This window comes from Erigeron canadensis, chromosome 1 (genome assembly GCF_010389155.1).
Source record: "Erigeron canadensis isolate Cc75 chromosome 1, C_canadensis_v1, whole genome shotgun sequence".
NCBI classification, from domain to species: domain Eukaryota; kingdom Viridiplantae; phylum Streptophyta; class Magnoliopsida; order Asterales; family Asteraceae; genus Erigeron; species Erigeron canadensis.
In genome coordinates, this window is record NC_057761.1 from 35,758,992 (window position 1) to 35,773,959 (window position 14,968).

At 29.4% G+C, this 14,968-nt stretch overlaps 1 protein-coding gene across 1 annotated transcript; it reads left to right on the forward strand.

The window, feature by feature from the left end:
- Nucleotides 1-3,126: 3,126 nt before the first annotated feature.
- LOC122584777 lies at nucleotides 3,127-5,883 on the forward strand. The gene is made up of 2 exons (XM_043756835.1): nucleotides 3,127-3,298; nucleotides 3,708-5,883. Exon 2 carries the CDS (start codon nucleotides 3,741-3,743, stop codon nucleotides 5,589-5,591), a length of 1,851 nt encoding a protein of 616 aa, XP_043612770.1. The 5' UTR covers nucleotides 3,127-3,298; nucleotides 3,708-3,740; the 3' UTR covers nucleotides 5,592-5,883.
- The last annotated feature ends 9,085 nt before the right edge of the window (nucleotides 5,884-14,968 follow it).

Below are 14,968 nucleotides of genomic sequence, written 5' to 3' on the forward strand. Positions count from 1 at the left end.
ACTGCTTTAATAATAATTTGATGGTGGTAACTTAACTTATTTTGGGCCATCAATTTGTAAGTTTGTAAGTGAGGGGGAGAGTTTTCTGTTTGAGTTTCGAAAAAGAAAAGACTTTATTACTCATACAGAAAAAATAACTTTTTTAATATGATATAACGGTAGTGATGATTGATATTCATATCTACCTGACATAAATTAGCCAAGATTCAGTCGAATGACTTATAGGAAACAAAATTTTTTTTTTCAAGCTAGGACACCATTAATTATGACCCCTCAATTAATTTCCTTGGGTCATATGAATTTATAATCTTTAACAGCTTATGTCATATGAATTAATTATCGTTAACACTTAACAGCAAATTAGAATTGTATTCACGCAATGCGTGGACGTACGTGAATAACTTTTTCGTGTTTTAAACTATAAAACAAAATCTAGAATTCCAGTAAAAAAAAATGAGCCTACAAGTGATTACGTCTGATTCCGTCGACCCATGGGCTTTGGCTCGTGGTTGTGGTGATAGAAGGATGTTTTCAATTATAAAATTGAGAATTGACTATTAAAAAACACCACCAACAAATAGGCTGTAAACGAACACAAATGGGAGCTTGTTCATATTCATTCTTTTAACTTAATGAACGGTTCACGAATGGATAAACGAACATAATGTTGTGTTCACCAATAGATAAACGAACATAATAGTTTTCGTTCATTTGTGTTCATGAACGAATGTTCACGAACACAAACGAACGGACACTAATGAACGAACACAAACGAACGAACACAAGCAAACACCAATGAACAAACATATAACTAATAATATTTATAAACATATAATTATAAATATTAGACTTCATATTCAAGGTTACAAATTATCGATCCGCCTATAAGTTTTACGAAACTTATCTACTTTAGAAAGTGAAAATATCTTACGGTTTGATATAAATTAAGTATTTATCTTTATAATTTGTATTTAATTTTCTTTTAACTATGTAGATAATTACACATGTACTTTTTTAATGCTTATACTATAATTATCTTTCCCACATATATATATATATATGGTGAAGTTATTTTGAGAACCCCTTTTTTTTGCGAGAACCTTTGAGAACTTTTCAAATCAAGCGTAACTGATGATTATTATTTACATGAAAATTATTTTTTGATTGTTCTTGAATAACTTATGTGTAATTTTGAAGTTTATAATTGTGTGGAGCATGGATTATCATCCGTTATACAATTATGTAGAGATTTGGATTATTGATCACATATGCACGAATATTGTTATGATCACATGTATTCAAGTCGATCACATGTATTATAAACTTTTCACATTTATTATAGAAAAAGGTTCTCAAAATAACTTTTCAATATATATATATAGGGGGCTGGGTATTGTAAAACAAGTATTAAAGTAAAACAAATAAGACAGAATCTTGACCCTTAGATCATGGTTAAATTGATGCACGGTGATTTTCAGTGAAGTGAAACCTATTGTTTTATTTGTTTTACTTTAATATTTGTTATATATATATATATATATATATAGCAAAATGAAATGTTCACGAACATAAACGGATGGACATTCATGAACATAAATGACCAAATGTTCATGAACGTCGTTCACGAACATAAGTGAACGAACGGGAGTTGTGTTCATATTCGTTCGTTTAACTAAAGGAACGAATTTTTGTGTTCATGTTCGTTCATTTAACTAAACGAACAAACACGAACGAACTTTCCGTCGAACGGTTCATAAACTGTTTGATTCATTTACAGCCCTACCAACACATAATAAGAATAATAAATCAGCTAAAAGCACGCTCATGCATCATGATCTTAGTAATCATTTGATGTTGAATTGGCTAAAAAATTGAAAACACGATCATGCATCATGATTTTAGTAATCAAAAAACTGCAAATGGGCCTTGTCTTTTTTCAACCTTGGGGTTTGCATTACTTGTGTGATATGTTGTACAAAATGTTTCTAAATTCTAAATAACAAGTGAAGTTCAAAAGATTTAAAATGTTTGATTTGTTATAATTACGAGAACGATATCTGTGCATTCCTACGGTAATGGAGGTGGCAACGGTGGTGTGATGTAATGGCGGTGACGGGTGGTGATGGCGGCGGTGATGGCGCCGGTGAGTATTGGAAGTTATTGATGTAATGTGGATATGATGTAGGTACATCATACATTAAAATGTTTACATTGTTGAAATTTAAAATCAATATTAAAAGTTTAAGTTCAATGTTACAAATCAAAAGTAAACTTGTTTTATAATATAGTATAGATAATTGCATGGTCTTAAAATAAACAATTATAAAAGATTGGGGCAGTTTAATGTTATATTAGAGTTAATTATAAGATTAAATTGCATTTTTGGTCCTATGTTATCATTCAATTTATAAGGAGAGTCCAAAACATCAAACCTATAATTTCATACATGATTTGGTTGATTAGGTACGAAATTATAGGTTTAATCTTTTAGGCTTTAAAATAACAAATTCGCCCACATTTGACATATTCGGTTTACTAAATTTGTCTTCTTCGGCAAAACATGTAAAAGGTTAAACGATTTTTTTAACGATTGGTATAATAAATAAACTGTGAATATAATCGTGATTACAAAACGTATTTTAAAACTTTAATACGTGTTATTCATAGCCTTATAGGCCATATCAGTCATGTTCATTATTTTCAATGCAGCCTTACACAAAGAAAATCGATTTGAATCTGACCAAGTAAATTTCCTAAACAATATTATTTTAGATCATCAAAATGTTGTAATTTCACTTTCGGGTTTACTATTGAAATCCATAAGTAAAAAATGACATTCATATCCACTTTATTTAACTATTATATCCGTTTCGTAATCCAATATTCTATGAATTTAACGTAATAAAATCCTTTATTTAAAGGCAAAAACGGAATTAAAAGCTTGCTAGCGGGTGGCCCCTGTCTATAAAGTTGAGAAAAAGGCACGTACACACCAATCACCAAACTCTGCGTCAAGGTTTCTCCGAAAAGTCAGAGAGTACATATTCTATATACTCCTCCGTATATCTTTCTTTCTTCTTTGTATCTATCTGTAGTATAATATAATACTCCGTAATAATGTATTATGCTACGTACGCACACATACATACATGTTAATATAATCTGTTCGTTTGAATCTGTATATATATAATCATTATTTGTATTCATAATATTAAATAAAAATATTTATGGTTTTATTTGTGTTTTCATTACAGGATTGTGTGATCAACTGATCATAGCTAATATTTCCCTTGACCTGGTTAGTTTTTGTTATCTGCTCGTATTAATTAATAAATTCAGTTTCACAAATTAATTTATTTGTTTAAGTTTGATCTTATCATTTTTTTATATAGATTAAATCGCTGGTTACATATGAGATTGCGTTTTGGATTTGCTTATTGCTTATTTTTACCGCAAATAAACGAAAAAAAAAAAAAAGAGGTTATCTGAATACATGTTCAGAATAAGCACTATTAAATAAGCTCTTATTTTCTAATTCTAAGCATTTTAAAATAGGTAAGCAATCGAAAACTAAAACTATTTGGAAAGACAAACTGTAGCTGCATGCTAGTGATCTTGTTATTTGCCTTTTTTTGTAAGTTTTTCATCCAGTATCTGTGTTTTGACATAATGCCGAAATTTACTTTAAAGTTACCGAATGTATGCAGTGTGTGTGTTAAATGATATAAAGGTGAAGCGTAATGACACTCAAAAACTTTTTTACTTCAACTGAATTAAAAGATGGGATTACGTCTCCTGAAAGAGTTAAGGATCTAGTTACTGTAATGCAAAAAGAGAAAGAGTGTGTTGAGAATGATGTTGGCCCTGCAGCCCGGGTTTGGTCTACTGTTGCAGATGTTATTGCAGTTTCCGAAAGCAAAGACTGTCTTGATCTGTTTGTTGAGTTAGATGGAGTTGGGGTTATTAATAAATGGCTTGATGGATTTAGAGAGTTTGGTAATGATTCCGGTAACGTGATTGTTGGAGAATCAGTTATTGCTTTGTTAAGGGTGCTTGAAAAGTTGCAGATAGATAAGCATAGGCTCGTGGCGTCTGGAGTAAGAGAAACTGTGATGAATTTTGTTGGTCATGGTAATTCTGCAGTTTATGTAAAAGCAAAAGATTTGTGTGATAAATGGGTTCAAATTCAGGACACTGAACTTGCACTTGGTCATGAAGAGACCAAAGATGGCATGAAACAAGTGGAGAATGAAGAGGTCATGGACCCTGCAACAACCAATAACCAAGAGCCTTCTGGTCCTGTTAGTTCACCTGGTGCTAATGATGTTGTCGAGTCTGCTATGAAGACTGATGTGAGAGAAAATGAATATATGATGAATGTTAGTGATGGAGCATTGCAGGACGCAACTCGTCCAAAAGTTGATTCGGGTACAGAAAGTGGTAGTGAGGGTAATGATGTGAATAAACATGTTGGTGGTCAAAGTGAAGATGGTCTTGGAACTGAGGATGGTGTGGTGAGCGAAGGGTCTGATGTTGATATGGAGGCTGAAAGAGAACTTGATTCTATTGAACAAAGTTGCGCTACTTCTGAGAAACTATCTGGTTGTGGTACCGAGAGGCCAAAGAGTCCCGACTCTAATAATGAAAAAGAAAGTGAAACAGTTGAGGGTTCGGATCATAAGCATGATATTTCCGTGTCACAAGTTTCTGAGGCACCTCAAAAATCTAAAAGAGACTTTCTGGGGGTTGATTTGAATGATGAAATTTGCTTTGAGAATTTCTCTGAATGTTCTGTATCTGGGGCCTGCAGCGTCTCAAAACATCAGTCAAGTTGTCTTAATATTGATCTGAATGCTGCTGATGGCAGCGAGGATAAAAACGTGATCATATCTGGTCTTCCATCTGGGGAAGAATCTAATGTAGATGCAGGCCCAAGGAGATCAATGAAGTTGGATCTAGATCTTAATAGTCTTGGTGATGGCAGCTTTGTTAATGTTATTCCAGATTGGAAACTGGATGGACGAGCAGCCCATTTAAACCAGAACAGGTGTCAAAGTCCATCTCAGTCATCTTCGTCGTCTTCAATGCAACCTTATACAAAGAAAATCGATTTGAATTTGATTGGCCAGGCAAATTTCCCAAATGTTACTTCTTTGGATCATCAAAATGGCTTTTTTTCACTTTTTGGCACGCAATTGGAAGTGAACCACCACGGGCTAGGGTCTTCCATGGGTGTGTATGGTCATACTCATTCTCAACCAGGCCCCTGTATGCGTTTTTCTCCTGACAAGCTACTAGGTGAACCCACTTCCTATGTTGTCGACCCAAAACTAGGTCTCCAAGTTTCACATCAATATATAGGCTCATCAGACCAAGTGCCGCCTCTCATCACGAACTTCGTTGCTGGTCCATCGTCTGATCCAACTGATACTGTACCCTTACAACTTAACTTGGGTTTGAGCTCCAGTTTCATGGTCCATGGTGGAAATAGTGGAGGCTCACCAGTTATTACAGGGAAACGAAAAGAACCAGATTGCGGATGGGATGGTCTGCAAGTCAACTACATACACAAACAAGCACCCTGGATTTAAAGTGTTTGTTTCCATAGCATTCAGCAGAAGAGAAGAATATTAGTTTACGTTGAACGATAAAGATGTAAAAGAATCACCTAGAGAGAGTTAATTGAGATAGAAGTTAAGTTTCGAACTAGTTTTCAATTGCTTGCTTCTCATAGAAAGCTACACTAACAAAAGAAGAAGTGGCCGGTCTTACATCAAAGTAGATTACTATAGACATTTTTATCAAGAATCATGCTTGTTCTGTACCTTGTTTTAAACTTTGCTAACTAGGAAATTCAACATAAGATTCCCTATAATTTGTTCATATTAGCTGTTTAATTTCCGTAGACTAATTATACCTGATGTTAATTAGATTAGTGACTACAATAGTAGATGAGATTTTTATCATCCTTTGAACAATATTATTCTTTTCTTATGCATATACATGTGGGTTAAATCGATCGTTGTAATCAATTTTTACCTTTGACCAAATTTGACTGATTGTTAATCCTTTTGGTAAAGATTGTCTAATTAATCTTTCTCAAGATTATCAAATGAATTGTACCTAATTTCTGGTATGCGTTATCTACAGTTTGTAGAAAGAGATCGAGTAAAATGGAATTATAGCTGCGCTTTCTTTTTCTTTCTTTTTTATACTAGCAAAGTTTTTGCCCCCAAATGACACATGCTTAGCAAATTGGCATGAATATCATCAATGGAAATCACTCTGCATTACTACAGTAGGAAGGAAACCTCGTGACACCACTTCGATACAAGGCTATACAAATTACATCTGACTTGATCATAGAGACATTTGACTTGTTCAACGTCAAATGTGAAAATGATTAAAAATTGGTATATTTGGTAAAAGAAGTTATATTTCACTCAAAATCTTATAGCTGTTAAAGGTGGACAAAGACTAACCAACTCCAACTATCATCCAAAACGAATAAAACTTAATTGATGATACTTTAATTTTTTAAAATTAACCAGTCACAAAGGTAGTTTACTTAAAAGTATTTTATTATCTTTAACTTTCTTCCAATAAAAAACGGCGAGATGATTGTTAGTGATCGAGTATTCATAGTAACATCCAAACGAGAAATATGTTAACCTCGATCAACGAATCACGTTCCTTCGTTAATGTTAAACTTTACTTTCTAAAAATTCTCTACAATTTATTAAATTTAAATATTTAATTTAACTAAACTTACTTAAAATTGAAATTTCTTTTCTAAAATCTCAACAAATTATTAAGATTAATTTATCAAAATTAGGCTCTGTTCTTATTTTACTTAATTGACTTAATAATTTATGAAATTATAATGGGTCTTGCAAAATATGTTCTTAATTCAATGTAATCATTAAGACATATAAAAATGTTATATTATTCATACATATATTCAGGGAATTTTTTAGGATGATTATGTTTAATTTATGATAAATTTAAATATGTCTGACTAAATAAAGCTACACGTTAACAGGTGTATAAATCCAATAACATTAATATATGTCAGGTAAAATAATCAGTCTATTTTTTTTTTTTAACAACACCAACATCATATCAAATTTTATTAGAAAGATAGATATAAAGTAGTTATAATATTTCTTTCGTTTTTATTTTTGATCACCATATTATAATATTACTAGATTATTGACACGCGTAATACGTGAGTAGACATATATAATTAATAATATGTTATCATTCCATGACAACATATTAATATTATTTGATATAAATAAAAAAATTAATGAATACTTAATTTTATATTTAAATATTTGATTTTTTTAAATAAGATGAGCTTGATTTTAAATAAAAAAAATCATAAAAGTATTTGTTTTTAACATATTATTTATTCCTCTATTTCATATGAATAGAAAATTTAACATTTAATTACTTTCAATAACATCTCCTTTTAGTGAAAATATGTCATTATGTTTAAATCTTGGATTAATATAAAATTAGTAAGTTAGTTGATTAAAAGATTTGTTTATTTTAGTTCATTATTTTTTATTTTTTTAAAACGATAAACTATCCTACTTATAATGGTAAACTATACAAATACTTGGAATAATACATATAACTCTCGGAGACCTCTCCTAACCCCCAACCCCCAATAATTCATTCATACAAATATAGGAAGTGAGACTTGAATGTTGATAAAACATCTCAATGTCAAAAACTTACCAATATTTCACCAACCTCATTTGAATCATCATTATTAATCAACGGCTCATATTCAATGATGAAATATCAATAAAATTAGAGATATATATCTAGATGTAGTAGAATTCAAGATGTTCTTATATTTTATTTTATTTTTGTCAATATTATTAACTTGATATTTATGATAATTGTTACCATATAGAATAACATGCAAGTGAAACCCATTATGTTTAAGAATATTGATAAAGTTTGAAATCTAAAATTAACATACAAAGGCAACATTTATAATTGCATGGTACCTATTTTTAACATCTACCAAAAAATATTAAAATTGTTTAATTCGGTATAATTTGAAATTACCTTGTTTAAAAATAACTCAACTTTAAATTATATGTTATAGAGATGTATATTACAGTTTTAGTTGATATACACATAGCATAAAGTCAATATTTACAAACCAAATTTTATAGATAAATTTTACTTTTATGAAACCTTTAGGTATATATTTTATATCATACAATAATAGTATTTAAATACATAAAAATTATATTTTGTTTAAAATATAAAGTAGAAACACTAATGTGGTGTTTGACCAATTTTGAAGTCAATGACGAATCATCATTTAGATCGAAATATTGTAACTAAAAATTGTAATTCATCTAATGATCATTGTAAGACTTTCTTATATATATATATGAGGTCATCTTTCACTTAAGTTTGTTAAGTCCATTTTAAACCCTTCATATTATAAATTATATGAATTATTTTATTCAAATTCTCTCCTCAATTATCATTCAAAACTTGTATGAAAAGTTATTATGATTTATTAAAAAAATTGACTTTAAGTTTTCACTGCGAATCCTAATAATAAATGCTTGATCCTTTTGATTTCTTACTAAGCCATAGGTTTGTTTGTTTCCTACAAATTTTTTGTTGATATATTTGGTGTTTTTTTACTTGTATGATTTTTGTATAAGTTGCAGCATATAATTTATGTGAATTTATATACAAATAAAGTCTTTTTTTATTAATATGTGAATTTATATACAAATAAAGTCTTTTTTATTAATTGTTGTTTTGAAGAGCTTTACCATTTGAACAATAAATGTATAGAGATCAAATAATATACAAATGATAGTAATAGATTGAAAATTAATTATGCATGATAATGATACTAATAGATTTAAAAATTAGCGTATGAATATACATTAAAAATAGCACGTATTATTATTTATATTTTGTCTAAACTTTAAAGTTGAAGAACTAATGTTGTGTTTAACCAATTATTAAGTCAATGATGATATCTCATTTTGATCTAAGCGTTACCTATAGTTCTATACTACTATATAAATGTTATACCTCTTTGCTAAAAAAGAGAGATGTGAAATGACCATTATACCCTTAATGAAATAACTTATACCATTAGTTTCTTATTTTTAAAAATATCTTCACTACCTTTACATCAATTATATTTATATCAACCAAGCTCACTTGTCACCGCCTCTCTTACCAATAGTTGCACCATCACCACTTATCACCGACACCACCAAACCGCCGTCACAATCACTACTGCCACATTTCACAGATACAATGCTTTAAAAATTGAAACTCAACTGATGGTCATTGTTTAAACAACATAAATCAGCTTTATTGGTTATTCAACATAAATCTATTTCATTTATATGTGTTTTAAGGCAAAAACAAATTGACATATGAAATGCATTTGAATGTATTTCTAGATGCTCATACTAATTTGCTAATATAGCTTGAAACTAATATTTTTTGCATATTAGACTTTTTTTTTTTACCGATTTAGGAGCTTTATTTGATTGTGGTAGCTCATTCGTATAGATGATGCCAACATTTAGTTGAAACTTCGGATGTAATGATCACTAATGGATTAAAATGAATAACAGTTGTGAAAAGAGATCAAATGAGAAAGTTGCTTAATGAAAGAAGCGAGAAGGTTGATATATATATATATATATTATTTAAAATTTTTTCAGTGAAAATCCATTGAAAAAAAAAATAAAAAAGATAGGTTAAAAATGAACTTACACATGGACTACACATACACACATGTAGATATCTATACATGTGTAAGTTGTATTTTTATTTTTTTTATAAATCATTTTTAATATTTTTAAATGGGTTTAGGTTAAAAATATATATATAATTAAAAAAAACTTTAAAAAAAATAATCAAAAATGAACTTTCTCTCAATTCTTTTTTTTTTTAAGTTATTTTCTCTCTGAATCTCTACCCTAATAATTGTTATAAAATTAAAATACAACTAAATTGGTAAATTGAGTATATATAATATTTATATGGCTAGCTTAAGGAGAAGAAATATGATATTATTTATCTAAGTTGGGTATATATGGTATTTGTATGGTTTAGGGAAGTAAAATTTGAAATTTACTCTATTGTTATTATAAAAGTTATATGTTTGAAGCTTAATATAGCTCGTAGATGTATAATATTAAGTTAATATTATGTGTTTTGATATCGACTTAGAAAAAGGGTTATCTAAGAACCTCTTAAAAGAATGTGAGAATCACTTTGGATCGCACATTCGCCCTATAGATGTGACTCGATATACTTCTAGGGATTTTTTTTATTTTTTTTTTGTACTTGTGCATTTACATATGTGTAAAGCATTTGATATCACATATAAATTACTAAATGATCATACATGCGCAACCATGATGGTTAAGGGCAATGTCAATCAGTTTATGATGGAGCTATGACGGCTAAAGATGAAGCACATAAAGTAGATCATCCTATCACCTATCACCCTATGACCTATTATAAAATATTAAAAGGAAAAAAAAAATGTGTGTTCCATGATAATTTTTGCATTTTTATTCGAAGAATTTTCAAATCAATCCAACCGTATGAAATTAATCATATGTATAATTTTTATATTTTCATAAGTTAATTTAATAATAGTGATGAGCATTATTTATTTATTGAAGATGTGATAACTTCACCGTTGACACTTATTTTTTCTTTTGTGAAATAAGTTTCGCTTGTAATATGTTCCATTATTGTAGCTTTTCGTGTGGTAACTCTACATAGCAAAGTAGTATAACGTTGATAAATGATTAATTATTGTCTTTGTAAGGAGTTCGAATAATATATAAATATTATTTTTTTATGATATATTATACTAATTGAGAAGAGTATATTTTGACAAATTATAATTTACATTTTTCATCACTAATATTTATCTAAAACGGGATAAATTTTGACTATTCATCTAATGTGTGAGGATTAATATTATATTTAACAAATTAAGAAACTAAAAAATGTGATCTAGTGGCCATAAATTAAAATTGGAAATCATCTAACGGTTTGGACATGGGTTGAATGGTTAGAGCACCTTTTCCGGTTATGAAATGATTTGAGCATTTTTGATTTGAATAACCATTTCCCACCTAGGTCATCTATATGTGTGAATGCATTATAATGCTTGAGTGAGGATAGGCTACACGTCTACATCACACTCACCTTAAATATTTAGATTTGATGGTAAAAATGTTTTCATGACATGTCCACTTGTGATTGGTGAGATTTTAAAAAATGATGAATCTAATACTACACCACTCCTTCTATATTTGTATATGCCAAAATTAGTACAATGCTCAATGAATACCTATTAACGTAATGATATGTATGAGATTTTTTGTATATGGTACCACTATGCTTCTTAACGTTTCATAAAATTATAATTATAAAATTTTTTTTGTCTCCGCTCACTAACTTTATTATTAACTTTTTTTAAATACGAAGTAAGTTAGAATATATACTGTTACTTTGATTAACTCACATTCTTTAGATCCAAATTTATCAGTTTGTTTTTCTTTGTATCTTTTAAAATTTGACGATGTTAAGTGTATATATATTAAAATTTTATTCTATTTTAAAATTTTCATAACAAAATATGACATAACTATGTCTAATTTGAAGGATTGAAGAGTTATAATATGTTAATTAATATTTATATAAGTTATCTTTTAATATTGAAAAAAGTGAAGGTAAAAAGAATTCGATTAGATAACTAAAATAAACGTGTATAAATTTCTTCTAATATAAATAATTATATAACTACTTATTTCAATGAGTGAATAGATATTAAAAAAAAAATACGTTTAAGGTAATTTATATACATAAAAATTTCGATATGCATATGGAATCTTTAGTTTACGTATACTATACCCTTAAATATTAATATTTATAGTATTAATAATTATTTATGGTATATAATTCAAGGGGGTCTTATGTCCAAACATATAAAGTATAAGTATTAATATTGTCATTTAACAAAGATGAAATAATTAAATTTGATCTAACGATTATAAATCAAAGATGTAATTCATCTAACGGTTTCTATTTGTTTAGGAATGAATTAAGGACCTTGTTATATATATATTGGTAGATAGATTTTTACGACAACGATCATAAAGCTGTTTTAAGTTATTATTAAATTAAATATTTTATTAAATGTCTTTTTATATCAACCTTAAATTATCAAATACTTGGAATTCTTTTAATCAAAATGTACAACATGTTAAACGTATAATGACATGTTATTGATATTATATAATTGTCATCAATAAGCTGTATTGTTCCAATTTATTAGTATGATTTAAATCTATTATATATACAATATATTAAAATCTACCCAATCGTTCCAGGTAAGACTACAGTGCTTTTCTCTGTTTTTGAACCAGAGGAACCCGAGAGCTTTAATGCTTTGAGTAATCTTCATTGGACAAACCTCGACGTTATTGAACCACTTGTCGTTCCTAGCATTCCATATGCACCAACACGTGATCCACACCACTCCTTTAAAGACGTTCCTGGTCGCTCATTTTTGCGGGGACTGTGAAATATGAATACATACTTACCTTTCAAAAAATAAAATCTATATATATATATATCTATATAAATATTAAAACAGTAGGAATCCTAGCTTTTTAAGTCATCCTCTCTAAATCAAAGTTATGCTTAAATGTTGCCACATAAGATTTATCTCATGTGGCATCTCCATGTTTTTTTTAAATTATCAATTTTTTTTATAAAAAATATAGTATAAATTAGAATATAAAAACTATAAAATTGGATATATCGTATATGAAAAACAATATATTTATGGGATTGATCAACATTAATTTGGCAAAAATATTATAAATCCACAAATTCTTACATACCCTTTATTATTATTATTATTATTATTATTATTATTATTATTATTATTATTATTATTATTATTATTATTTATTTATTTATAATTTTAATAAAATCATCACTTAGTACGTATGATTACAAATTCTATATTACTAAATCCTTATATTTGTTAGAAATGTACGTACGATTACAAATTCATTTGTTATTAATTCCATTTATATGTATTTAGGATGAATGGTAATATAATCTAATCACATTAGTAATTCTATAAAAAGGGTCTTTTTATGCTTTATTTTGTGTATGTATATAATTGCTATTTAACAAATAGTTAAACATTCATCAAGCTCTATGTAGTCAAAAGATTCAATCATCATGATGTGAAAATAACATACTCTATATGAACTAATAGACGATAATAGATGTATCAAAATAGGTTGGTTCAGAGTCTAGACATCTTCACCTAATTCTTGATCATATATATTATGGGCACTCCAATAAATCGAATTCGCGTGTTTCAACTTTACATGTAGGTCTACACTACACTTCATTGTTTTGTTTTGTTGACCTAATTGTATGTTGCGGGTATTCAACCAACTATAACAATTCTTTAAAGTATAGCCAAAGTCCTCAATGCCAAATTTCAATCTGAATTTAGGTCTTGTATGTTAAAACATTATGCATGGAGTTCACATTACATAATCTATCATCCAAGGATTAGAGGTCACTATATTTTTCATGTTTCATAATATAGTTTATTATTATACTGCTTTAAAAAAAATCCGCACATCGTGCGGGTAAAAGACCTAGTGTGTATATATATATATATATATATATAAGAGAGATCAAATAAGAAGGTGTGTTAAGTTTAAAAAAGAGAGAAGGTGTTATTGGCCAATCAGAGTGTTACACGTCGCCACTAAAAAAAAATGCACGGTGGCATTTTTGTAAATAACTTGACTTCAAACCTAAGCTGACCAAACCCAAGATGAGTTAGCCCAAGTTGACCCACCTTAACCTGACCCAGCCCAAGCTGACCCAAACCCAAGCTGACCCAACCGAAGCCCAAGCTAACCCAAACCCGTAATCTACATTTATTTAGATTGTGTGTAAATTGTGTCAAGCTAGCCCAACCCCAAGCTGACCCAACCTGACTAGACCCCAAGCTGACCCAAACCTGAACCAAGCTGACCCAAAACCCATAATCTACATTTGTGTAGATTATGTGTAAATTGTGTCAAGCTAACCCAACCTGACCAGAACCCAAGCTGATCCAACCTGACCAGACCCCAAGCTGACCCAAACCTGACCCAAGTTGACCCAAAACCCATAATCTACATTTGTGTAGATTATGTGTAAATTGTGTCAAGCTAACCTAACCCCAAGCTGACTCAACCTGACCAGACCCCAAGCTGACCCAAACCTGATCGAACCCAGAACCCAAGCTAACCCAAAACCCATAATCTACATTTGTGTGTGTAGATTATGTGTAAATTGTGTCAAGCTGACCCAACCCCAAGCTGACCGAACCTAACCAGACCCCAAACTGACCCGACCCAGGCCCCAAGCTGACCCAACCCGAAGCTGACCCAAGCTGGCCTAAACTTGACAAGACCCTAAGCTGACCCAGACAAACTGACCCATACCCAAACTAACTAATCAAACTGACCCAAACCAAGCTGATCCAACTCAAGCTGACCCAACCCACTGAGATCCCAAGCTGACCAAGCTTCACAAAACTTTCATTTATTTACAAAATTGTCACCGCATTTTTTTTTTAAATTTTGCCACATATCACGTTCTGATTAGCTAATACGACCTTCTCTCCCTTCTCTCCTTAAGACACCTTCTTTCAGGATTCTCACCCTATATATATATAAATAATAATATAATAATAATAATAATAATAATAATAATAATAATAATAATAATAATAATAATAAAATAATAATAATAATAGATGTTAAAACGTGTTTCAAGTTGTGTAATACAATTATATGACTAAAAATTCGAATATTAATTTATTTTTTTTTTTCATCTAATTAATCCATTA

Excerpts from the sequence above, each read along its gene's own strand:
- LOC122584777 (XM_043756835.1), top strand. The coding sequence starts at position 3,741 with ATGACACTCAAAAACTTTTTTACTTCAACTGAATTAAAAGATGGGATT.